Below are 23,470 nucleotides of genomic sequence, written 5' to 3' on the forward strand. Positions count from 1 at the left end.
AACTATTCTCATGGGGCAATAGTCGGTTTCACCCTTTTTCCCATAAATCTACTATCGGGGAAATGCGTCAGATTCTGCTACCCTATTATAATACGTTTTTAGCTTACAGAGCATCATAATTTACTTAGAACTTTTGTAGAATTCCGGAACTTCTCACACTCCAAGCATCTTTTAGCACTTACATTTCATATTTCTAACATTAAGCTCATTCTTAATTTAATTTATTTTTTCCCCAGCAAATTTTCGGCCCGTTTTACACGTATGTATGTGCTTTCCACATTGCGCATGCAATTTTGCAATACCGTCATTGTGCCTGCATTCATGTAGTGCTTGCGTGTGGGGAAATCCTATTGAGAAAACGCATGTGGACAAATTAAGAGAGATTAGGGACTAATAATTAATGTTAATTCAGTTAAACGAAGTAAAATCTAGTTGATTAATGCTTAGCTATAGAATGACGTCATAGATTGAGTTTTCCTCTTGTTTTTCCGATTCATTACCCCCGGAATTGCTTTCAACGTTTGATACGGACTTAGCCAAATTTTTTGCTTGGGAGCTTTTAATTGACTCCAAAATCTTCTCAACCCTATAGTAGTCTTTTTGAATCTTCACCACCTCTTCTGACGGGACATTGTGGTTTGAGCCGCCAAGATGACTAAAAAAACCTTCAGTTTCGTTATTTACCTGTAAATCTTGTCTGGATTTCTTCTCTGTGTCCAAATTTGACACGAACTCCTCCACCTCCTCTGCATTTCTCTTCTTGTTGTTCTCCACACTTGCTTGATTCGGGTCGTCATATGCCCACCTTACAGTAATTGGATCCGTCTGGCCTTTGAAAATGATTTGATTCTCCATTGCTGCCTTGGCAAACTCTGCTGATGATCTTAAAAAGTACCGAATAAACGCAATATTCTTGCTTGGAATCACTCTTATATAGTCTACTGGGCCCCAAACTGAAAACTCCTTCTTAATTATCTTATTAACCCTTTCCAAGTAATTAGTCTTTGACCTATTTATATAAAGGTCTCCCACAAATATTGTTCTACATTCTTTATTGAAAGAACCTGTTCCAGACATATCATCTTTGTGTTGCGCATGCCTCTCCCTCCCAAATACATCGTGCATTGGAGAAACCAATCTATCGTCTTCCTCTGTTGGAATTCTGTGAAAGTATTTGCATTTCGACCCGTTCACACAGGCTCCTTTTGCGAAATAAAGGCAAAAATGACCCTTGGTACTCGGATCTTGGTCTGCCTTTGTCCATCCGGAATCTTTTTCAGGGATACATTTTGTCTTAGAAGCCACTTTCCCTCTCTTATCATAATCAAATTGGTACTTTCCATACCATATATTATACAACTCCCCTCCTTCCTTATATGCTAAGTTGCTCTGGAGAGAACCATCACTCTGAGCTCTGGCTGGCCTCTTTAGCTCTTCAACTGTTGGTCTCTTTTTAAATTCGACTGGAACTTTGTCCATTCTCTCAGAGCCTCATATTTATGCAACTTTCTCTATTTCTTTGTTTCCCCTTAATATTTAATATTCTCATCAATGTTTTAGCGCCAAACTCTAAATAATTATTTATTTTAGAACATATAAATCACCAAAGATAGAAAATTTAGAGAATTTTCCTGAAATTAACTATTCAGGAAATTTGTGATTACCTGGCTAATAATATGGAAAGAGATATTTCGTCTTCCAATCTTGAGAATGAGATTCAAACAAATACTGGACTTTTTGAAGGCAAAGGCCTAATGCCTTCACAATATTATGTGGACTTATTTTATAGCCAGTTAGCTTATTCATATTATGGATCTCTCCACTTTCACTGGAGGGAGAATTTATGTAGGATTATAAAAGAAAAAGGTTTTTCAGGTTTAGTTGGAAAACCACTCAACACGGATTTTCATGATCCACTTTCTCACTTGGCAGACAAAGGAATTACTAGCTTGTTGAAAATATACTCAGATTCCAGTCAGGATTCGGGCCCTCAGATGCAGTTAACTGGCTCTGTATTCTACAGAGGTGATTCAGATCAGGTTCTATTGGCTCAAGCTTACGATAGCTCCGTCAAAAATCCTAAAGAGTGCGATGTGACAACGGAGTTCTCACTAATTGCAGAATATGAAAGCCAAAACAAGGTATTTTCTTATCCAGGAGAGAAGAAGTACTCTATTAATCCCTGGGAAAGGTACCATATTTCAATTTTGATGAAGGCAATCTTTGTATTCATGTTCTTCGATGTTTCTAGAGAATTCTACATTGTTTTAATTTCTCTCTACTTTCTGTACATTAGAGGCTTATTTGATGGACTTCAAGATCTCTTTGAGAAAATTTCCTCCAGCCAACCGATGGATACTACTCTCGCAGAACTAAGAAGGAGAAGGGCTGAGATTGAACTCGAAGCTCAGATGCTTCTCGAAAGTGAACAAGAACTCCTTAACAATTCAGAACTTGACCGAGTTAAGCAACAAACAGAGGACCAAGCTGTGGACCGGGAAGTCTTAGATTCCTCCCAATCTCAGACGAATCCCACGAACGGGATATCTGAGGATGGGCCTTCACAGGAAGTTTTGCCAAGTGAGGAATTCGAGGACGGTTCTTCCGTGATTTCTGCGTACGAAGAAGCCCACTTTTTGGACCCGTTGGGAGTATTAGGCCCTAATGAGGTCCTTAGTGCCTCTCAGGCTGAAGGATTACAAGATCTAGGTGACAATTCAAAGAGGGACAACACCACAGAGACCCAAGAAAACACTCCAGAGGTTTCCGGAGGTTCACAAGTTAACCAACAGTCTCAGGCTGTCAACTACTTGACATGCATCATTTACCAGACAATAGGTATGTACATCTTCACCCTTATGCCCTGGTGGAATCCAGACCCCACATATCTTGTCTAGAGGGTGCCACTTATAATGCTACACTAGTAGATGTGGATAAAGTTATACTAACTCTGCTTTCTATGAATATTTTTATATATTTAATTCTTATTCTAAGTAAACCGTCTACTTTATATAATCTCTACTTTCCTTTAACCACTTTTCCAGTACTTTCTACCTGGTGGCCATTTCCTCTTTTGGTCTTTCCGCATTTCTTAGTCTCTTAAAAAACTCAGCCTAAAGGAATTCATCGAAATTGAAAGTCTGGCGCCAAATTAGAATATATAAAAAAAAGCTTACCTTCAGTTCCTTGCTTGTAATACCTGAACACACCACAGTCTCTTCATCAATCTGATACTGGATAAATGGCCTTGCCATATTCATCTGTTTTATAACTACAAGAGATGCTGGGTCACTTTAAGAAGTTAAATTATAAATCAAACATTTGAGCGAGTTCTTGGATCCTGCGGCTTAGAAGCGAAGAAGCCACTCTATAAGTTGGCTAAATTCCCCCCATCCATTTTCTTACCACTCTTTCCATCCCCTTAGTGACTCTTCTCTCCTCAATGTAAAAACATACCTCTGTACAAATAGCCCTCTCTGACAAGTAACCATTAAATCAAGTAAAAATGTAAAACTAATATTATTATTTCTAAAGGAACAAAAAAAAGGATTTACTCCTAAATTGTTTAGTTAATAAAAATAATTACGAGTTTGGCGCTAACCTGCCAAAAAAATACATGCATTAAATGATGTAACAATGCAAAAATATATCCAGGGCTTGTAGATACATATTATTAACTGTTATTAGGGGTGTCTCAAGAAAATATATTTTCTTTAAAAATATTCTGAAAGTTTTTAGAAGCTTGGGAGGTCTTGTTAGAAAAAATTTGATGACTTTTTCCGACATCATCATGATTGTTAAAGTTAAATTTAACAAAGTTTTGAGTGTTTTTGAGATGATTTGAGCTTTCAGAATTGGGTTTAGAGTGATAAGCTTCAAGATTATATTTTTTTTCTGGATCAGACGTACTTAGATGTTTTTGACCTTCAGAATGAGTTGTGATTGAGTCATTCGTCTTTTTTAATTCAACATTTGCATGGTTATCATTATGGTTAGAATGATGGTTATGATCTTTGGCCTCAGAATCTGGTTTTTGGAAGTGAATGGATGTATCAGTGAACCTATCACTTTCTTCAAGCGTGTTATTTATTGAAGATCTACGTCTAGATCGAGAAATCACACCCGATGGTTTTGATGATCTGGAGCCTTTCAGGGACTTTGGAGAACGAGGCATCTTTCTATGCCTAACAATGATACCATCTAAAATTTGTCTCCAATACTTGAGTGGTTTCTTCTTGATATTGTTGTGAATGGAATCTAGCCAAATGAGTTCACTATCTTTGGTTGGACAAATAAATGTAATGATAGCTCCATCAAAATTATTTGCATTGTCGTTTTTGTTACTAATATTGTTAGCAGGAAGATTACGACGATGATCTCTATACTCAAAGCCAAAGTTATCTAAATTAGATAAGTTATCGTTTGTTGAAGATTCACTTAACTTGGGAGAAATAATAGAGAATTTATAAGTATTGCTTGAATTAGAGGAGTCACTCAAATGAATAGTATCGATAAAACACTTTTCCTGTATAGAGTATTCATCCAAAAGCAAATCATGTGAAAGGTTTTTCTCAAAGATTTCGGTGGAAGTGATATATAAACGGCTCTTAGTTAAAACAACGACTTGTGGATTTGTTGAAGTGAGTGATGATCCAAGTACATTTAATTTCTCAATTTGAATAACTGGTTCTTTTCCAACCTTGAGGATTGACGGTATCATAAGCTTCTCAAGAGATTTAGTTTTTTTTGCAGAGAGTTTTCTATTTAGCCTGATTGACATAACATCTGGTAAATCAATTTCTTGCTCTTCATAATACTCCCCTTCATCGTCCTCATAGACAAATGTTTGAGTTAGTTCATGGTGGTCAGGCTGAACAGAGATAAGAAGTTTCTCTCTGGCATTATTCGGTACATTTGGAACAACATCAATAAATGCTTGTTCATCGTTTCCTGTTAGGTTTTTGGTTAATTTAGACTTGGACATTTTTACACTATTCCTCTTATTAACAAGGGACTTGATGCATAATCTAGCAGTTCCAATCTTTTGTATGCAAGATTTAACGTCTGAATCCTCACCTTTAAGCATTGAAATCCATTTTTCAGCAATGTTAAAGTCTGGACATGAAAAGACCCAAGAGTCAATAGTATTTCCCTTAATTACATTACTAATCTCGAACCCATCTTCTATAGGTTTCCAAGAGTTTGCTACTGCACCCAGGAATTTGGAAGTTTCTGGTGTAATAGAATTAGAGTGTATAGACTGTATCCTAATGTTCGATTGACGTATATCTGCAACAAACAACGAACTCTTGGGCTTTTCTATCTTTCCAAGAACGATTGGGATATCAATTCTCTCTAATCCTGGGGATATAGTAGGCAATGTATATTCGATTCCTCTAATTGAATGAGCTTTATCAATGATATTAGAATTCTCCTTTGTAGAAGAATCTTTGTAGTTTTGTTCTCCAGTACTACTTGCATCATAAATTACAATAAATGGAAAGCAGTACTTGATGTTAATTTGCATTAGCTCATAATCCATTTTAAGTACTTCACTTCCATCCTCTTTTCTGGTATATATACATGCACCCATAAGTTTACCAGTAAAATGTACCTGAGATTCATAGAACTCTTCTGTCTTTAACTTTTCTTCTTTTGTTCTTCCTATGGCTTCAAGTTTCTTGTCTCTACCTATGGTCATAATTTCAATATCTTTTTCAACAATTTCATCAATTTTCATGTCTCCATCAGAAAGTGCTCTAATCAGACCAAAGTCGTCAAAAATGGATTTCTTGGTATTAGAGGTAGAATGATTAACTTCATTAACGATATTGAAAGCTGGTAGATTTTTATTCTTTGCAGTGGTCTGTCTCTTTGATTGGTTATTCTTCCAATCACGTAATCCCAACCATTCTTGTAATTTGGGGCCAGTTTGAGCTGCTTTTGCTTTTGATTTGGCCTTAATTTTTGAATCAAGCTTGATTGAACTTTTTGGAGCAATTAGAGGATTTTGAACATTCTTCAATTTCTCATGCTGAATCATTTTTAGTTTACTTGTAAATATTTTATGAACTTTGGCTCTAGCAGCTCGATCGTTTTCAGTTTTGCCTTTTGCATATATTTGAACATTAATTGGTCCAATATCTTCAACGACAGAAATGTCACCGGAAGCAATCTTGGTGATTGCATCAGACAACTTCATTGCATGATCTATATGCTCCTGAGTATATTTATTTGTGTCGTTTAGTACATCATCAATGACCTCAGGAAATAAATTCCAGTATGGAACACTCAAGTGCTGAAGTTCTGGAACCAATACTCTATATGTAGGATCTAAAGTTCCTTTAACAACATTACTGATTTTTACATATCTATTAAGGGAGTGGCTTGGTGATTCTTTCGCTAGCTGAAGTATAATACTAACCTCACCACAAACACTCACAAGCATTTCTTTAAGATCCACACAACTTTTGCATATATCTTTCCCTCCACGATCAAGTTTGCTTGCTAATAAGTTAAGTTCAGTGAATAGAAGTTGTTCTTCTGATGATATTGCTCTTGTTAAGGACTTTTGGGTATCTTCAACGTTTAGTAAGTTGTTTTCAAAGATAGTTTTACGTTGTTCTGCTAAAGCTGAGATTTCTGAAATCTTTTGTGACATATAAAACGAAGCTGCATTAAGAGATGAGAGAGACTGTAAAAGAATTTGTCTTCCCCTAGGAATAGCTTCAGCCAATGTTAATAACAAATGAGATCCATGCCCATCTATAATTATACATGTTTCACATATCAACATATAATTACAGCTTGTACAGCAATAAGTCAATTCTTTATTTTTATGTCTCTTGCATAGATTCTTTTGCTTTTCCTGAAGGCTCTTTGCTGTGTCTGTTCTAGATATTGACAAGCGATGCACTGATATAATGTCGTGGTAACTTCCTGCAGATACATGATTCATATGTGCACATGAAGCGCAGTAGAAACACATACATGTGCTACAGTAGAGAGTACTTTTAGCAATCCAACAATGCATACATATTCTATCCTCCATATTGATCTTGCATTCTTCACTAGAACTAAATTGTTCAAACAGCTTCCCTATGCTGTTATTTAAACTGACAGCTTTCACATCTTGAGAATTTGAGTTATTCTTAGTTGCTGCATTTTTGTTCTGTTCAAGCATTTTCACCTCCTCCTTGACTTTCCGAATTAAATTTCTTACCCAATTACTGTGAGATTAAGCTTAATCTTTACTCTTAATATTTATGAACTCGTTTTTCTTGTTTCACACTTATTTGTTAGAAATCTTCAATGGAACTTTAGGTAAATTAGTGTCTGAGTTAAACTGACACTTTTTTAGTTCTTATCCAATTCTTAAATCAAAAGTTTATTACCTTTTATATTAGGTTGTTAACACTTCAAATTCTTTCGTCCCAGTTTCTTTGATTAGTTATTACTTGGTTCTCATTCTGGTGTGCGTTATGTCTACCAAGACTTGACATTTAGTCTTTTGACCAAAATGTTCATTTAAAATTATATATAGTAAAAGTGATTAGAAAAATCGACATTCCGAGTTAACTAGGCCAACCTTATCAAAAATTATACATACGTATTTTCCTATTGGGAGCCTGTTGGATTTGAAAATTGTCCATCTCAAAATTCTCAAATTGTGGGGAGCTGGAGGATTGCATGTATTCGGGTTTCCCGCGTATTCTTCGTGCACTTTTCCAATAATCTCAATGAGAATTCGATTATGAGGTGAAAAGAACCAATTGTAGTCAATTTCTGTTGAAAATGCTCTTGTTGGTGGAGGCATATTGAATGTCCCAATTCCTTCAAAATGAACGCTTTTTGGGTAATTAATATCGCATAAAAGCTGATTTGAGCAGTAACCAAGGACGGTATTAGTTTGTTTAATAGATTGCTTAGCGAGTGAAATTACAATTGAAGATATATTTAGAATCTTGGATACATACCTAACTAGTCTCCCAACTATAAAGACTTTATCTTTAACTTCTTTGTAATAGTTATTTGAAAGTTCTTGGGCTTCAATAAAGTTGTGGGATCCCAGTAATGATGTAATTGGATCAATAACTACTAATTTGAGTCTTTTTAGCTCTTTTTGTTTAATTCTTGGTAGTTCTAATAGTAACTTTTGTAGTTGAGTGCAATCGTCTACAGTCACTACACAAATATTTGAAAGCAGAAGTTCCATATTATGACTAATTTCTGTTGAATATTGTGAATTTTGAGTCATTTCAAGTTCTCCACACAATCTTTGAAAGCATTTTTTCATAAAAATTGGGTCAAAACTATTGCCAGTTGTTTGAATATAAATAACTTGATAAGGAGAAAATCCTTCTGACTCCGTTTCAGAATTCAAACTTTCCAATGATGAGTTGAACATGGTATTTGATATAATCCAGTGTACAACTCTTCTGATAACTGGTAAATCATGCCCAAAAAGTTCAGTGGTTTCTCCCGTGAGAAATCCTCCATCAAAAAAATCCATGAGTATATCAGATCCTAGGTTTATTTGCGTTTTGAAGTCTTCATTCCTGGACCAGTTAGCTCTAGCTTCCTCCAATAATCTTTTTCCTGTAACGAATCCAGTTTCAATACCAACACCACAAAGGTTAAATTTTTGGTCTTCAGTGACGTTATTAGGGAAGCATGTGATTTTTTCCCTACATTTTGAGTAAATCCATGCCTCTTGTGTGCTTTTTAGCCCTTTTTTCCTTAGGTTATCTAACAAAAGCTGTGGAATTGTTTTAATATCATTTTCAACAAGAGTACTTTTTGTTTCCTCATCGAGTTCGAGAATATCAAAGAGATCGGCTTTTTCTTTGATTTCACCAAAATCGTTAAGCATCGAGTAAAGATTAAATAGTTACTTTTACCAGTTTTAGATGCTTTTAGTCTTACAGATAAATCTACATATAAATATATATTTATTTACTTATTGTTTCAATTTTTCCAAATTAACTTCTATTTATCCATGGAGGGGGGATGGTAAAATTAACCAAAAGTTTATGAAAAAAATTACTCATTAAAAAAAATCAATAATTAACTAAAATCACATATATGATTCATTTTTGTCTCAAAAAGATGCCACCAAATACATTAATAAATGTTTTCTCTCCACATGCAAGGCCAAATTTCCATGGCATATGTATGCATGCAAACACCGGTATATGGCAGTGTGCAATAATGTGGACAGATAAACAATTACATGTTAAATTTGGAAGATAATTAAATGTTTTAAAAAAGTTTTTTCATAATAATGGTTATTCATAATAATCAAAAAAGTGGTTTTTATTTAACTTTAAAAACTAAATATTTTCATAATGATAAAAACTAGTATGATTTTCAATTAGAAAATTCATTAAGAGAGCTCGGAAAAGTGTTAAATACATCAGTCAAATTGTGAAATTAGTAGAATGAATTGGAATTGCTAGTTATGATAAACAAAAAGGAATTTGATTGTTTGCAAGCTGTTATTTTATTATGTTTATTATGCTTATATTGCCGAGTTGAAGGAAATGGTAGGAATGTAACAGGCAATATGCAAGAATATAGAAACTCAAGAAGAGAACCAATTGTCACTAGAGCACCTCCAGTTACAAAATTTGGGGATCCAAGTATATCGCTGACTATTCCAGCAAGAAAAGTCTGTTACAAGGGTTCATTTGATACAAAGTATAATTCGTGCACTTATATAGATAAAAGTGACGAGGCAGTTCCGATTTACAAGGTAAGTAGTAAGGAAGATTTTTTTTTTTGGAGAATTTTCCAGTTCAATATAACTTTAATAACAAAACAGAAATTAATGCTTCTTTCTAAAGCCTTGTATAGGTAATTCAACATTAGTTGATGGATATTGTATTGGGACAATGATTTCCGATTACGAAAAGTATTGTCATGGATAGTAAGTACTATTGGAATAAATTATTAGATTTGATCAATTCAGGAATAATTAAAGTTTTAGATTGAATAATGAGGATTTATGCATAAATTACTCCACATATGTTCCTCCTAGAAGAATTTGCCCGGAGGGATTTGAGTTAAAATCGGTAGGCCAACAGCAATTACAAGTAAAAAGATGTGTGAGGAAACTGTATTCAAGACCAATAAAGATTCCTGCAACAGAGTCCTTGGGAAGGGAGAAGTATAAAACAGAATGTAGCCACAAAGATAATAAGTATTGCCCAATAGTTAGGGCTCCACAACCTGCCAAGTATGTAATGCAATGCCCTAAAGGCGCAAAGCTAGTCAGCTCTTTCGATAATTCCAGGGCAACATGTGAAACTAAAGTGACAGTTGTTCCAGATTTTGACAGAAGATGTGGGGGAGAGCAGTCTGGATGGTTTTGGGATGGAGAGTTAAATGTATGTTTGAAATTAAGAACACATGAACCAAAGCTGCGTTGTCCACATCCAAGGCCAAAATTAGGAATGGAAATAGGAAATTGGGACACACCAGAATATGAACCTCACCCAATATATACGTGCTTGGCAAATAGAGCAAGAGCAATAGTGAAGGGTAAGTGCAAACTTGGCCAGTTCATTAAATATATATACATATATATATTCCGAAAACCAAATTATAGGATGTCCACCTGGATATACACTAAAAAAAAGAAAGTGTTTCAGACTTATTAGACTTCCTTATGAATTGGATTGTGAGCATGCTGAAGGGTAAGTTTTGATTAATTTGCTCTATAAACTTAAAGAAGAGTTACAATTGCACCAACTATTAACTCATTTGTTTTGATTCTCCCTATATTCTAGGTTCAAATTTGAATACGACACCTCTACAAAAAGAGCAGTTTGCAAGTTTAAATTCAACCAGCAGGACTATATTGGGCTTCCAAGCTATCCTTCTTCCAGAGAAGCATTGACTTCTCACAAAATATTCAAGCATGCTAATATTGAGGATATAATCCGGGCATATCAGCAAGGCACAATAAATATTAGAACAATAGAGGAGGAACTCGTGAAAGAATACGACTTACTGGCAAAAATGGAACAAGGGAAGGAGCAAATTGAACATCCAGAAGAGTAATAATCATATTAATCATTTATTTAAAATGATTTATTATTACATAAATGTATTTATATATATATAATCTAAGGATAAAGTAATATTAAGATAAACAATAAGGCGCCGGCGGGACCGGTCAAGTAAAAGCTGACAATTTTTTAGTTCTCAGGCAAGGTGAAGAGGAGAGAGAAATAAAGATGTGGAGTTCTTTAGAGCTAAGCAGGCCTTTATTGAAGGCATTGAGTGATTTGAACTTTGTAGAGGCAACATTAATTCAGAAGGAAGTAATTCCGTTGGCATTATCGGGAAGAGATATTATGGCTGAGGCAGAAACAGGAAGTGGAAAGACAGCAGCATTTTTGTTACCAGCACTGGAAAGATTACTGAGGTCTCCATATATTCGAAATTCCAGGGTATCATCCTTGGGAAGAGTTGGCGGAGCGGTTGGTACAAAGGTGTTGGTATTATTACCAAGTCGTGAATTGGCGATGCAATGTTTTGGAGTATTGGAGTCTTTGGTAAAGTATTGCCCAGTGATAACAAGAGCAGTAGTAACAGGTGGGATGAATATTAAACAGCAGGAAAGGATACTAAAGTGCCAGCCACATATTGTTATAGCAACACCAGGGAGAATTTTGGATATGTTATTAAATACATTAAGTATACAATTGGAATTATTGGAGATTATTATATTGGATGAAGCTGATAGATTATTAGATATGGGATTTCGTCAAGAGTGTTTGGAAATTCTTAGATATTCATCTAGAACTCGTCAGACAATGTTGTTTTCAGCAACATTAAGCAGAGGTGTGACAGATTTAGCTTTATTAGCTTTAAATAATCCATGTAAAGTATCTACAATTGGTTTCAAATCAGGGATAAAGTCTGTAGGTAGCTCAGAGGAATCAGAATTATTATCAATTACGGGCTTATCATCCACATTACAACAAGAGTTCGTTGAGATTACTAAAGAAGAGGAAAGAGAAGGTGCTTTGTTTTATATTTTGAGTAAGATATTTACAAAAAGAGTTATAGTCTTTTTCCAAACAAAGAAAGAGGCTCATAGATGTGCAATTTTGGGTAATATTTTTGGATTATCATCAACAGAGTTACATGGATTCTTACCACAAGAAAAGCGTTTGGAGAATTTTTCAAAATTTAAGTCTGGACAAGTTGATATTTTATTTGCTAGTGAACTAGCAGCAAGAGGATTGGATGTTCAAGATGTTTCTGCAGTTATCAATTTCACTATCCCTTTAGAAGCTTCCAGATATATCCATCGAGTTGGAAGAACTGCAAGGATTGGATCTAAAGGTAATTGCATTACAATTTATACTCGAAGTGAAAGAAGCCAATTAAAGGCTTTAATGAAACAGGTACTTAGGGCAGGTAATAATTCATCTGCGGCAGGACGAGATACAAAGGAAAATGTCTCTTCAATAATGAAGAAGAGAACTTTTGCTACTAATAACATTAATGAATGGGTTGAAAAAATATCAAGTTCTGAAAAACGAGTTAAAGATGCAATAAAAGCGGATATTACAGAAAAAGAACTTAGAATTGCTGAGATACAAGTAAATAAGGCACAGAATATTCTTGTACATAAAAAAGATATTGAATCTAGGCCTAGAAAAAAGTGGATACAAAGCAAGAGAGAAAAAATTTTAACCAGAGAATCTGCAAAAAAAGATTTATTAAAATCTTGCTCAACCCTTATTGGCCAACATTCAGCTTTTAACCAAGTTAAAAGTACTCTTCAAAATGATTTAAAGTCTACTATTAAAACGGCTGCTAATAAAAATAAAAAAGGAAAATCATCACAAAAGCAAATATAATTCTACCAAATTCTAGTTTTAATTAATTTATACTATATCTTAAAATTTCATTCCTTTTATTATCTTTTTTCAGACTATTTATTATTTTTCTTCTTTTGCAACTTAATTCGTCACTTTTACCGTTTTACTACGTGTTTTTTTTTAAAATTGTCCACATTAATTTATATCGTGATGCATGCATGCAAAAAATACACAATTTTTTAAAAGATTTATAGAATTTCTTTAATTTTAATTATTAAACCTTAAAAATTCTTTGAGAAAAGTCATTAATTTTATCCAGACAGAGCATTATTAATGTTATTGAACTTGATATGTACTTTTCCGATTGTAGCATTGTATTCAAACCATACAATTAGAAACAGATTTTTGAAATGGGTGTGACCAATGATAAATTTTCCATTGGAACTTTCCAAATAAAGATCTTTGATAGTGTGATTATTAGAGTTATATTCATTAAAAGAACTGACTAATACTGAAGAAATGTGATTAATTTGTGAATTTGTCTCTGCGTTTTCCTTTTTTACTCCCAAGGAAAAAATGCCACCTTCTTTGTTTACAAGGCTAAAGTAAAAAAATTTAGTTAGTTATTTGCTTTTTAAAAAAAACAATTAGTCTCCTCTGTCATTTTTTACATTTATCAAAGCATAATGTCGAGGTTTGTGAATCAAAAATTGTATCAAAATTTCATTCGGAATTTTGCAATTCCTGCTTTTTCGCTCCAATATATCCACAGAAAAGTTCATTAATTTGGGATCATATTCTATGCACATCCAGGACCACTCAAAATTTTTGTTTTATAGGCTTTAAAGAATCATATATATATATATATATATATATATATATATATTATATACACTCAAAAATACATATAATTCGTCGATAAAAAAGGGAGACAATAAATGAAAACTTACATAATTGCTTTTACCCCATCACTTTCACAAATTTCTCGATTTAAAAGCTCATTCAGCTTTTTCGAATTTATCATCTTTCATTTATTATATTCACCTTTTTTTCATATTTCATAATTTTCCAAAGTTCCCGCCAAAACCTCCATATTTCCCTATTAATCTGCATGCATACATGCAGATTAATAGGGAAATTTATTTTTTATTAATAGAAAGAAAAAATAGTTAATAAGATAAACACCAATGAAAAAAGACAACTTGCTACCGCATATTTTTATTCCAGAAAAAGGAGTTAGATGAAATCAGCTTTTATTCTTATTACAAGGATCAAAGGAATTTATTATTGTGAATGTAACAAATTATGACTAAATCCCATCCTGAATTATATAGCGGGTACACCCGACACGGTGATTATATGAGAAAGAAAAAAGATTCGAGAGTTTTAGAATATTAATCGGTATCGAATTGAGACGAGACAAAATAGTAAAATTCTTTCTTCTTAATATTAGAATTAATTTTTTGTTCGAAAGTAATTGTTAAAGCTTATGAATCTAATAATGTGGGCATAAATAGGGAAGGGGGAGTTACTATAGGAAGAGTTTGGCTTTATATCTTTTTGATATTGAGGCATTCTTGATAAATGAATTCGTGGATTAACAAGCAGTCCAAACATGTTTTTTCTTTACTTCCTTCTTCCGTACTCTCTCTACCTCTTTCTTCACCCTGTCTAGCTAATCCTACTAACTATTCATGAATCTAACCTACTAAATTCCACCGCTCCGGCTCCTCCTGAGATCCCTGCTTCCTCCCTCTCTAACTCCTCAGATGACTGGGACTGATTTATCTTTTCTTTAACTACAGTAATGGAGACTGGGATTATGGAAGCTGCTCCATCTGATGACGATATCTGAACCTGGCCTTTGAAGGTTTGGTCTTCAAAGGATGAGGGAATAATAGCCTTCCAGCCAACTTTGTATATCATTTGAGCTCTTTGCAAAGGAGGAACAATCGTCTCACTAAGCTGAAACCAGGGAATCTTTGGATTCTCTGGGTATAGTTCTATTGAAGATTCTGATGTAGGAAACTTTTCAGTACATGGAATTCCAACTCCTTAAGATATTAAGATGAAAAAAAAGTTAATCACAGTTCTCTAGTTTTAAAAACCAAATGCAACTTACCTCTTATCCCATCAATACTTTCCCACCCAAGCATTGTAGATGATGAAATCCTACTGATTGCCAGACTTCCTTTCCCTGAGGATAAAATTCCTTCAGAATCTTCCAAATCCTCCCAGGGAATACTCAAATAATTGAATCTAACGGACCCATTGCTGTTCAACACACATTGAAATGTTGCTGACTTAGAGCTGTATTGTTCGGACTTGAGGAATACATTTCTCCACTCTACAACAAATTCCCACTTTTTTTTTCTCCCATCCTCTTCCTCATCCTCATCCTCCTCTCTTATATATCTACCGCCTCCTCCTCCCCTTCCAAGATCTTCATCATCGTCTTCTTCACTTTTGAAGAAAGTTACAATCCTTGTATTTTTTCTCTTTCCTCTTGTTGTAAAGTCTGTCCATAAAGGAGCTAAGATACCATGAGGAGGTGCATACGATGGTAATGCTGGAACAAATGCTTCACTATATATCGGACTTAAAGAAATGAATCCATTGACTGAAACGTAAATCTCTTCAATCTTTTCTCCAAGAAAGTACCAGCTCCTTGGAAGACTGACTTTCTGTACTCCATCATCAGAGTTTGATAAGTCTGTTAGAATTGTTTCTTGGCTAAATTCAAAATTAACCCAGTCAAACTTTATGTTAGTCTTGGGTAAAATCACATCGTCCAAAGATATAGATACCTTATTTTTCCCTTCCTCAGAATCCATTCCTTCGAGCCTATGAATAATCCTTTTTTTAGAAGGAAGATTCTCTCCAGAAAGAACCATCTTAAAGTAAGATTTTGACGGAGATAGATCTTTAATAGGAGTAACACTTGTTGATTGATCTTTTCTATTATTTTCTTTTTCAAATCCTGTAGAGCTTGGATCTCTTAAAGACTTAAATCTTAAGTAAACTCTGGGCTTAAACGAGTTCTCTAGCCCCTTAAACACTATGTAACCTGAAACAGTTGTCTCTGGAATCCGAATTACTCTATTTATAGAAGGAGGTCGAACTTCTATTCCATATCCTTTACAGTAAAGTTTGATTGCAAGTCTTTCAGTTCCAACCGGGAATGAACTGGAAGATGATGACGAAACATAGTTACTATTTTGTGGCATTATATTGTTTGATAGGGTATTTATTATTGAAGATGTCTCAGTGAACAGATTACTTCTTACATATGGAATTTTTGTAGACTTTGCCGTTATCTTATTTGAGGAAGATGATGATGTTCCTCCTTTATTATATCTCAACATTAAATGACCACTAATAAATCCTTCTAAGGAACTGGGAATACAACTCACTTGAAGATCCTTATTTGTTTGATCTTCACCTACTGATAATATGGTACCCAAAGGTGGATATACTTTAAACTTTCCCTTTCTTTTAGATCCTAATTCTCCTTCCATATTTACAAATTCAACCATATATTCTAAGGTACCGATACCTGAATTAGAAATTGGAATCAGAGTTTTTGTTCCCTCCAATCCCATAAAAGATAGTCCAAGATTGGTACTATTTCCATTTGGTAGAATTGCTTTTGGTTTTGGAATACTCACAACATTGATTATGGTTTTAAGTCTTCCTTGAGCCAAAGTAACTTCACGATCATTAGAATCCACTAGTTTGACAACCAAAGTGGATGTGAAGGATCCAGGCTTTTCCCCATAAGCTTTGAGCTTAAGTATCGAACTTGATTGAGGTCCAATGGTATCAGGAGCCTTAAAAGTGATCCAAGAAGTGCCAATTCTAGGGAATTCTTTGCCATTTTCCTGATTATACGCCTCCTGACTCATCATCTGAACGGCTCTGTGGATATTTAATGTGCCAGAAGTACGAACCGAATTTCTTAATGTTGTAAGCACTGTTACTGATCTTAAGATAAGTGTCTTTGCTTGATCAAAAGTTATACTTGGGTCAAAAGCATACAGTAAAGCAGCAGCTCCTGAAACAAATGGACATGCCATGGAAGTCCCAGATAACCTTTTATAGCCTTTATTGGCACTGGTAGACAATATATCTACTCCAGGAGCTGCCATATCTACGCTTCTATGTCCATAATTTGAAAAGACCCCAAGTCTTCCATGAATATCAATTGCAGCTACAGACAACACATTCGGAAGCTGATAGGCTGATGGATAAGTTGGCCTAATGTCATTGTTGTTTCTATCATTACCTGCTGCAACCACAAAAAGCATATTCTTGTCGATACTCCTTTTGATTGCGTCATAAGTGGCTTGAGAAAATGATCCTCCTCCCCAACTATTGGATAAGATGTTGGCTCCCATCTTGATAGCATAGTTAATGGCCTTAACACTATCACTGAGAAAGCCAACTCCATTTCCTCTGAGAAATTTAAGAGCCATAATTTTTACTCCCTTCCAGTTAATCCCAGAAATCCCTTCGTTGTTGTTCCCTTTTGCTGCTATTGTACCTGCACAATGTGTACCGTGTCCTTCATCATCTACTGGTGCTCCTCTGTTATTTGCAAAGTCGTAGCCATATATATCGTCAACATAGCCATTCATATCATCGTCAACTCCTGGTCTCCCGTATAGCTCTTTTTCGTTAACCCACATATTCTCCACCAAATCTGGATGAGTAAAGTCCACGCCAGTATCTATAACAGCAACAACTACCTCTCTTTTTGGGTGGTTTTCTGGGGTATAATATGCTCCAGATCCCCTTGATGCTGATGTATTGATCCCTAAATGCTTCCAAGCCATCAAAACCTTTGAGTCAGTGTTCGCAACCCTATTATACATTCCCCATTGCTCTCCAAACTTCGGATCATTAGGGTATACTGCTCCAGAATCTGAGCTCACTCCAAAATCTGCAAGCCTAACTTCCTGATCTGGCTCTACGTATTCTACTTCATCACTATGAAGAAAACTCGCTGAGAGCTTTGAAATGTATTCAGATGCCTTGGAATTGTTAAATACCTCAACAATCATCATATCTAATGCCTCAAGAACTGTGGCAGACTTAATACCAACAAGCTCGTCAGCAGATTCTGACAAAGCTGATACAACTCTTGTTAAGAATGCTACACCGTCCAATTTAGGATACTGGCCATTCTTTGACATAATTCCTGCTACTCTCAGCTCCTTTACGGCTTTACTCAATACCTTTTCTTTGTACTTGATGATTAGCCTTCCTGGAATAACCTTAGATCTCCTTCCTGGGCCTTTAGAAGATCCTCCTAAACCAAATTCTTGACTTGGGTCCTCGTTCTGGTTGTCGTGGTCATCATCCATATTACCGATTTCCGAGAGCTCTCCAAGTATATGTTCGTGCTCGTAGTCCTCTTCTGGAGGCTTCTGCTGCTTCATGATATATGGATTAAATACCTTCTCAACAACTTGCACTTCTGGAGTTGCTGACTGATCTGCAGGGTTCTTTATGACCAATTCCAAGTCTGAGCTCCGACCTTCTATTACATTAATCGAAATTGAGCTAGTATTAAAAATATTACAAAAAACCCTTTTTTCAAGAAGCATCAATATGTATGGTAACAGCTTTAAAATATTTGTCTTTTGCATTTTCTTAGGCTTAATTTAATCTTCTCTCCCTTTCTCTTATATTTGATTTATATATTTCTCTTTTCTCCTCCTGTACTACTTTTCTTCAAGTTGAAACTCGCTCTCTTTCAGAACTTTAGCTTATCATCATTCAATTCCTGACTTATTTCTACTTATTTTTGCAGAATCCTTAAATTTGAAATTCCACAACCTATCGTACTCTTGCTACTAACTTTTTCTACCGAACTTCTCAACTTATTTTCAATTCTTCCTTTTAATTCCTGCAAAAAACTTCTCCTTTGACTTTTATTGTCAAAATTCTACATTTTATACGTACCTGTGTCTTTCTGCATGTTACCATTTTTTGCATCCACATGCTCAAATACGCGTATGCATGCATGCCGGTATGCAAATTTTATTTTTTTAATTAAAAAATTCGACACCGGTACCGCCCCACATTTGGGCGGGAAATTCCCGAGTCAGAAAATTAGAGAAGGTTAGAGATCAAAAAGAGGAAAATATTGTAAAAAAAAACAAAACATTAAATAGTGAGCTTTAAAGATTTATTAAGGAAAAGGAGGGCTGATTAGAAGCAAAGGGAGCAAATTTCAGAGAAATCCGGCGGGAGTTTGTTGTTTTTGGTGGGAAAGCAGTCTATTTTAGCAAATATTAAAGTTTTGTTGGCACAAAATACTATTTGAGGAATTCGAAGGATTTTATAAATATTGAATACATTAGTAAAGACTTGAAATTTTAATTAAGTTATACCAAAGAAGTTGACTTTTTTTGGTCTTCAATTAACTTGATAATTATGTCATTGATTTGTTCAATTTCAGGAACTACTCCTGAAAATCCTGTGATCTCAAAGACAGGATATGTCTTTGAAAAAAGACTTATAGAAGAGTATATAAGATGTAATAACAGCTGTCCAATCACAAAGAGTGAGCTTTCTTTGGATGACTTGATTCAAGTTAAGTCCACAAGTAGTTTGAAACCAAGGCTGATTAAGAATACAAGTATTCCAGGTATTCTTGACTCCCTCCGAACAGAGTGGGATGCAATGGTAATGGAGATGTTTCAGCTTAGATCTGAGCTTGAGCAGACCAAAGCACAACTAACTCACAGTCTTTATCAACACGATGCTGCCTGTAGAGTGATTGCCAGAATTACTAGAGAAAAAGATCAAGCCATCAATAGATTAGCTGAAATCCAGAATAGCATTCTTGAGAATGATGAAGATAACAGCAGTAACTTCCCAAATGAAGGAGGCAAAAGGATCAGAGCCCAGGAGAACTTTATTAATATCCCAGAGGACGTTGTAAGTCTTTTTACAGAATACTCCGAAAAGATGAGACCAATTCGAAAAAAGCAGACTTTCCCGTACCTTATGCCTGCCGAACAAGTTAAAGAATTCTCATTAAAGAGTGAATTAGAACTCAAAGACAATTGTAAACTGGAGGTTGGAATAGCTATCAACGACCAAATTTATGTTTCTGGAGTGGAAAATGGTGAGATTCTTGTCTCAAATGTAGATTTTGATGCTAAGGAGGTGTCTTCTATTTCTATAAGCTATCCAGAAAATTGTGAAAAAGCTGTTTCTATTTCCGCTATCGGAAAATACTCAGGAGGCCAGTACTTCTCTGAAAACGCCAGCCAGCTCCCCCCCTTGCATGTTCTTGCTTGCTTCCAAAACTCGAGTAAAATTTATATATTCTCCAGAAACCAAGAAAATGATAAATCTTTTAACTTGTCAGTCATGGATTTTAATTCTTCTTTTCAATCAAACCTCATTATCAACTCCCTTGAAAACCATCCTTTGGGAATGCACATCATTGCAAACTCCACAAATAAAGGCCTGTTTTCTATGTTTGATCTGGAATCCAGAAAACAACTTTTCCTCCATCAGCTTGAACACAATCACTCATATTCTCAGCTTAAGCCGCATCCTGATGGCCTTATTCTTGGTGGAATTACACTTAGTGGAAATATTGTTGATATATGGGATATTAGAAATCTCGAGAAAGTTTCCTCTCTCGAATACCCCACCAGAAATAACACTGTTGACACCAAAAACTCAAATTTTAACAGGAAATCTAGTCTTTGCTTCTCCAATAATGGCTACTATCTGCTCTCCACCTCCCTTGACAACAAAATCCATCTCTGGGATCTCAGAAAATCTTCCATTATTGATTCTCTTGAACTCTCTACACTCCCTGACAACTCTGACCTGATTCTACAAATTGATGAAAGCGGAAAATACGCCTCCTGCTCCAGTGAAAACCATTTCTCCATATTCTCACTCTTCAATAAACACAAATTAAAACTTATCTCATCTTTCTCCAATTTTTCTAATAAAATTGACAATAACCTCCCAGATTACATCCACCATGTCCATTTCAACCAAAATCTTAATTCATTTTCCTCATTATGTCATAGTGGTATTATTCGCATGTGGACAAACAATCACACGTAATTGAACACCGGTATATGCTTACATGTAGTAAAAAACATACACTGCATGCATTTTATAATATAGGGTCAAAATTAATTAATCAAACGAGCGAGAAGAGTTGAAAAAAAACTACGAAAGAAGAACTAGATAAGTACTCTAATTATCTTTTTTATATCAATTCCTTTTTTTGTAACTATTATTTTGTGAATTACTTAAATTCATTCATCCACCTAAAAACGCCTTCCTCCTCTTGAAAGCCCGCCTCTTGAACCTACTGAGCCGGAACCTCCTCTTGAACCATAACCTCCTCTTGAACCTCCCGATTGTCTATATCCGACTTTATTTGAAATATGTTGACTGTTCATTCTACCATTGTGGCCAAAATCTGTATTATTATCAGTAACTGGGATTGACAACTCTGGCAAATTACTTGTAGCTGGAATAATCTGGAAGAAGCTTGAGCCGTTATTATTTTTCGGAGTGAAGTTAGAAATTGCACTTTCCCACTGCCTAATTGATCCCAGTGGAACGTCGAAAACCGCACCATCTCCTTTCTTTAACAATGTCATACATTGTATTCTTTCTATTAAACTTTCACAACCCCTTAAATTACTCTTTAAGCATCTCCATACGTAACTATTACTTGCAATTGGCTCCTTAAGTTTATTAAAAGTAATCATATAGCTCTTAAAATCTTCTCTACCATTTAATACTGAACGGTGAGGAATCTTCTTTAGATCATTATTTATACCAGTCAACTCTAATAAACAATGGCTTAAAGCTCTGATAGCGCAATCTGGAATTTCTGGCATATCATCATCCATTCCATTATCATTAATATTTGATTCAGCCTCTGTTTCCTCGTCATCGGAGTTACCCAGTCTATGCCTTTTTCTAGAAGTTTTACCTGTAAGCTTTCTCCATAAACTTTGAATAATATGCTTAGCAGGATCTCTAACACAGTCCAACATTGCTGAAGGTATCTCTTTTTCTAATAAATCCTTACCTATAGAATCTGCGGTCTTTTGCAAAATCTCCTCATATTGAGGTACCCCAATTCTCTGAAAACTAATTTTACTGGCCTTTTCTATACTTGACAAGAATGGATAATCCGACATATTACAAAACATTATAGCAGTTCCAAACTTTCCTGCTCTTCCCGTTCTTCCTGATCTATGTATATAAGTATCAATATCACGTGGAGGAGCTAGTTGTATTACTACTGCAACGTCATCAATATGTAATCCTCTTGCTGCAACATCAGTTGCCACTAAACAACGATACCTTCCTTCTTTAAAAGCTTGTAAAGCAATCTCTCTTTGGTTTTGTTGTATATCACCATGTAAAACCTGGCACATCTTACTAATCTCACTTCTCATTGCTATTTCATTAGCTGTCTGCTTTGTCTCAGTAAATATAATACATTTACCATTAATACCTGCATACATTGTTATAATATCCCCTAATAAACCAGTTCTTTGAGGATATGCACATTGTATTGCTAAATGCCGAATTCTACTTCTAGCAGCTGCCTCGTCCTCCTCCTCTCCATGAATTGAAATATGAGTCACATCCACAGTTACAGTATCTCTCGACATTATCTCAGTTAAAATGTTCTTTACCCAAGGAGGTACTGTAGCACTGAATAATAACACTTGAAATTTATTCTGTCTATTCTGTGTTTCTCCATCTCCTGTTTCCTTTCTAACATAATCAATGATTTTGTCAACAGTCTCCTTAAATCCCATCTCTAACATTTTATCGGCTTCATCTAACGTTAGCACCGATATTTTACCAACATTTAAAATACCACGCTCAATAAAATCCAAAACTCTTCCTGGGCATCCTACAACAATATCCACTCCCTTCTTTATTTCCTGAATCTGAGGATATTCAGGGGAGCCGCCATATACACTACATACTTTATACCTATCCTTCCCCTTCATCAACTCAAACTCATTTGATACCTGTTGTGCCAATTCTCTTGTTGGAAGTAGAACTAAAACCAATGGACGCCTTCCATGTTTACTTGGATCAAATTTACCTTTCTTTAACAACCTCTCAATAACAGGAAGAACAAACGCCAGTGTCTTACCCGTCCCAGTTTTTGCTTTCCCTAATACATCCTTCTTACCATATATAGACTCGAATGACTGAGCCTGTATTGGAAATAACCTCTCAATACCTCTACTTCTCAAAATCTCCCTGCTCTCATCGCTTAATGGGAACCTATCTATTGAGCCATCTACCTCATTCTCCAGCTTTCTCTTCTTATGATCCATATTGTATTCCTTTCACTTTGCTTCTTCCTGTCAACTATGACATAGCCACTACTATCCCGTCCTTAACAACAGCGGGCGCCACATCATTCCCGCCCATTTTTCTGATGTGCCGGTTTATGGCTCCCGGCATTAAAATTTAAGGACGGTGTGATATTGATGAAGGTATGAAAGTTGAGGATGAAGATGAGGAAAAAAAAGAATAGAGAAGTATATGTAAAATTATGTATCATCTAATAAAACGGAGGTACATATTATATTGACTCACCG

The 23,470-nt window shown here is 35.2% G+C and overlaps 10 protein-coding genes across 10 annotated transcripts; 3 read left to right on the plus strand and 7 right to left on the minus strand.

Annotated features, from left to right (window-relative positions):
• Positions 1-447: 447 nt before the first annotated feature.
• ELE39_003617 (cell cycle control cwc2-related) lies at positions 448-1,479 on the minus strand (the record flags this gene model as incomplete). Its single annotated transcript, XM_067346721.1, has 1 exon — positions 448-1,479. One exon carries the CDS (start codon positions 1,477-1,479, stop codon positions 448-450), a length of 1,032 nt encoding a protein of 343 aa, XP_067200034.1.
• Positions 1,480-1,676: 197 nt separating this feature from the next.
• ELE39_003618 (multi-pass transmembrane) lies at positions 1,677-2,897 on the plus strand (the record flags this gene model as incomplete). The annotated part of the gene is made up of 1 exon (XM_067346722.1): positions 1,677-2,897. One exon carries the CDS (start codon positions 1,677-1,679, stop codon positions 2,895-2,897), a length of 1,221 nt encoding a protein of 406 aa, XP_067200035.1.
• A 153-nt stretch (positions 2,898-3,050) lies between these two features.
• ELE39_003619 (REX1 DNA repair domain-containing) lies at positions 3,051-3,491 on the minus strand (the record flags this gene model as incomplete). The annotated part of the gene is made up of 3 exons (XM_067346723.1): positions 3,051-3,113; positions 3,177-3,291; positions 3,457-3,491. 3 exons carry the CDS (start codon positions 3,489-3,491, stop codon positions 3,051-3,053), a joined length of 213 nt encoding a protein of 70 aa, XP_067200036.1.
• A 203-nt stretch (positions 3,492-3,694) lies between these two features.
• Positions 3,695-7,183, minus strand: ELE39_003621 (degraded Zn-finger bbox Zn finger; the record flags this gene model as incomplete). The annotated part of the gene is made up of 1 exon (XM_067346725.1): positions 3,695-7,183. The coding sequence occupies one exon, from the start codon at positions 7,181-7,183 to the stop codon at positions 3,695-3,697; it is 3,489 nt and encodes a 1,162-aa protein (XP_067200038.1).
• A 369-nt stretch (positions 7,184-7,552) lies between these two features.
• ELE39_003622 (uncharacterized protein) lies at positions 7,553-8,872 on the minus strand (the record flags this gene model as incomplete). Its single annotated transcript, XM_067346726.1, has 1 exon — positions 7,553-8,872. The coding sequence occupies one exon, from the start codon at positions 8,870-8,872 to the stop codon at positions 7,553-7,555; it is 1,320 nt and encodes a 439-aa protein (XP_067200039.1).
• Positions 8,873-9,460: 588 nt separating this feature from the next.
• Positions 9,461-12,878, plus strand: ELE39_003623 (Drs1p; the record flags this gene model as incomplete). The annotated part of the gene is made up of 6 exons (XM_067346727.1): positions 9,461-9,754; positions 9,846-9,928; positions 9,983-10,542; positions 10,610-10,697; positions 10,791-11,060; positions 11,213-12,878. The coding sequence occupies 6 exons, from the start codon at positions 9,461-9,463 to the stop codon at positions 12,876-12,878; spliced, it is 2,961 nt and encodes a 986-aa protein (XP_067200040.1).
• A 272-nt stretch (positions 12,879-13,150) lies between these two features.
• Positions 13,151-13,863, minus strand: ELE39_003624 (uncharacterized protein; the record flags this gene model as incomplete). Its single annotated transcript, XM_067346728.1, has 2 exons — positions 13,151-13,439; positions 13,790-13,863. The coding sequence occupies 2 exons, from the start codon at positions 13,861-13,863 to the stop codon at positions 13,151-13,153; spliced, it is 363 nt and encodes a 120-aa protein (XP_067200041.1).
• Positions 13,864-14,923: 1,060 nt separating this feature from the next.
• Positions 14,924-18,490, minus strand: ELE39_003625 (serine protease; the record flags this gene model as incomplete). Its single annotated transcript, XM_067346729.1, has 1 exon — positions 14,924-18,490. One exon carries the CDS (start codon positions 18,488-18,490, stop codon positions 14,924-14,926), a length of 3,567 nt encoding a protein of 1,188 aa, XP_067200042.1.
• Positions 18,491-19,280: 790 nt separating this feature from the next.
• Positions 19,281-20,942, plus strand: ELE39_003626 (PRP19 non-snRNP sliceosome component required for DNA repair; the record flags this gene model as incomplete). The annotated part of the gene is made up of 1 exon (XM_067346730.1): positions 19,281-20,942. One exon carries the CDS (start codon positions 19,281-19,283, stop codon positions 20,940-20,942), a length of 1,662 nt encoding a protein of 553 aa, XP_067200043.1.
• A 209-nt stretch (positions 20,943-21,151) lies between these two features.
• On the minus strand, positions 21,152-23,203 carry ELE39_003627 (nucleolar eIF4A-1- RNA SFII helicase; the record flags this gene model as incomplete). The annotated part of the gene is made up of 1 exon (XM_067346731.1): positions 21,152-23,203. The coding sequence occupies one exon, from the start codon at positions 23,201-23,203 to the stop codon at positions 21,152-21,154; it is 2,052 nt and encodes a 683-aa protein (XP_067200044.1).
• Between the last annotated feature and the right edge of the window lie 267 nt (positions 23,204-23,470).

The sequence above is a fragment of the Cryptosporidium sp. chipmunk genotype I genome (genome assembly GCF_004936735.1).
Source record: "Cryptosporidium sp. chipmunk genotype I strain 37763 chromosome Unknown contig_7, whole genome shotgun sequence".
Taxonomy (NCBI): Eukaryota; Apicomplexa; class Conoidasida; order Eucoccidiorida; family Cryptosporidiidae; genus Cryptosporidium; species Cryptosporidium sp. chipmunk genotype I.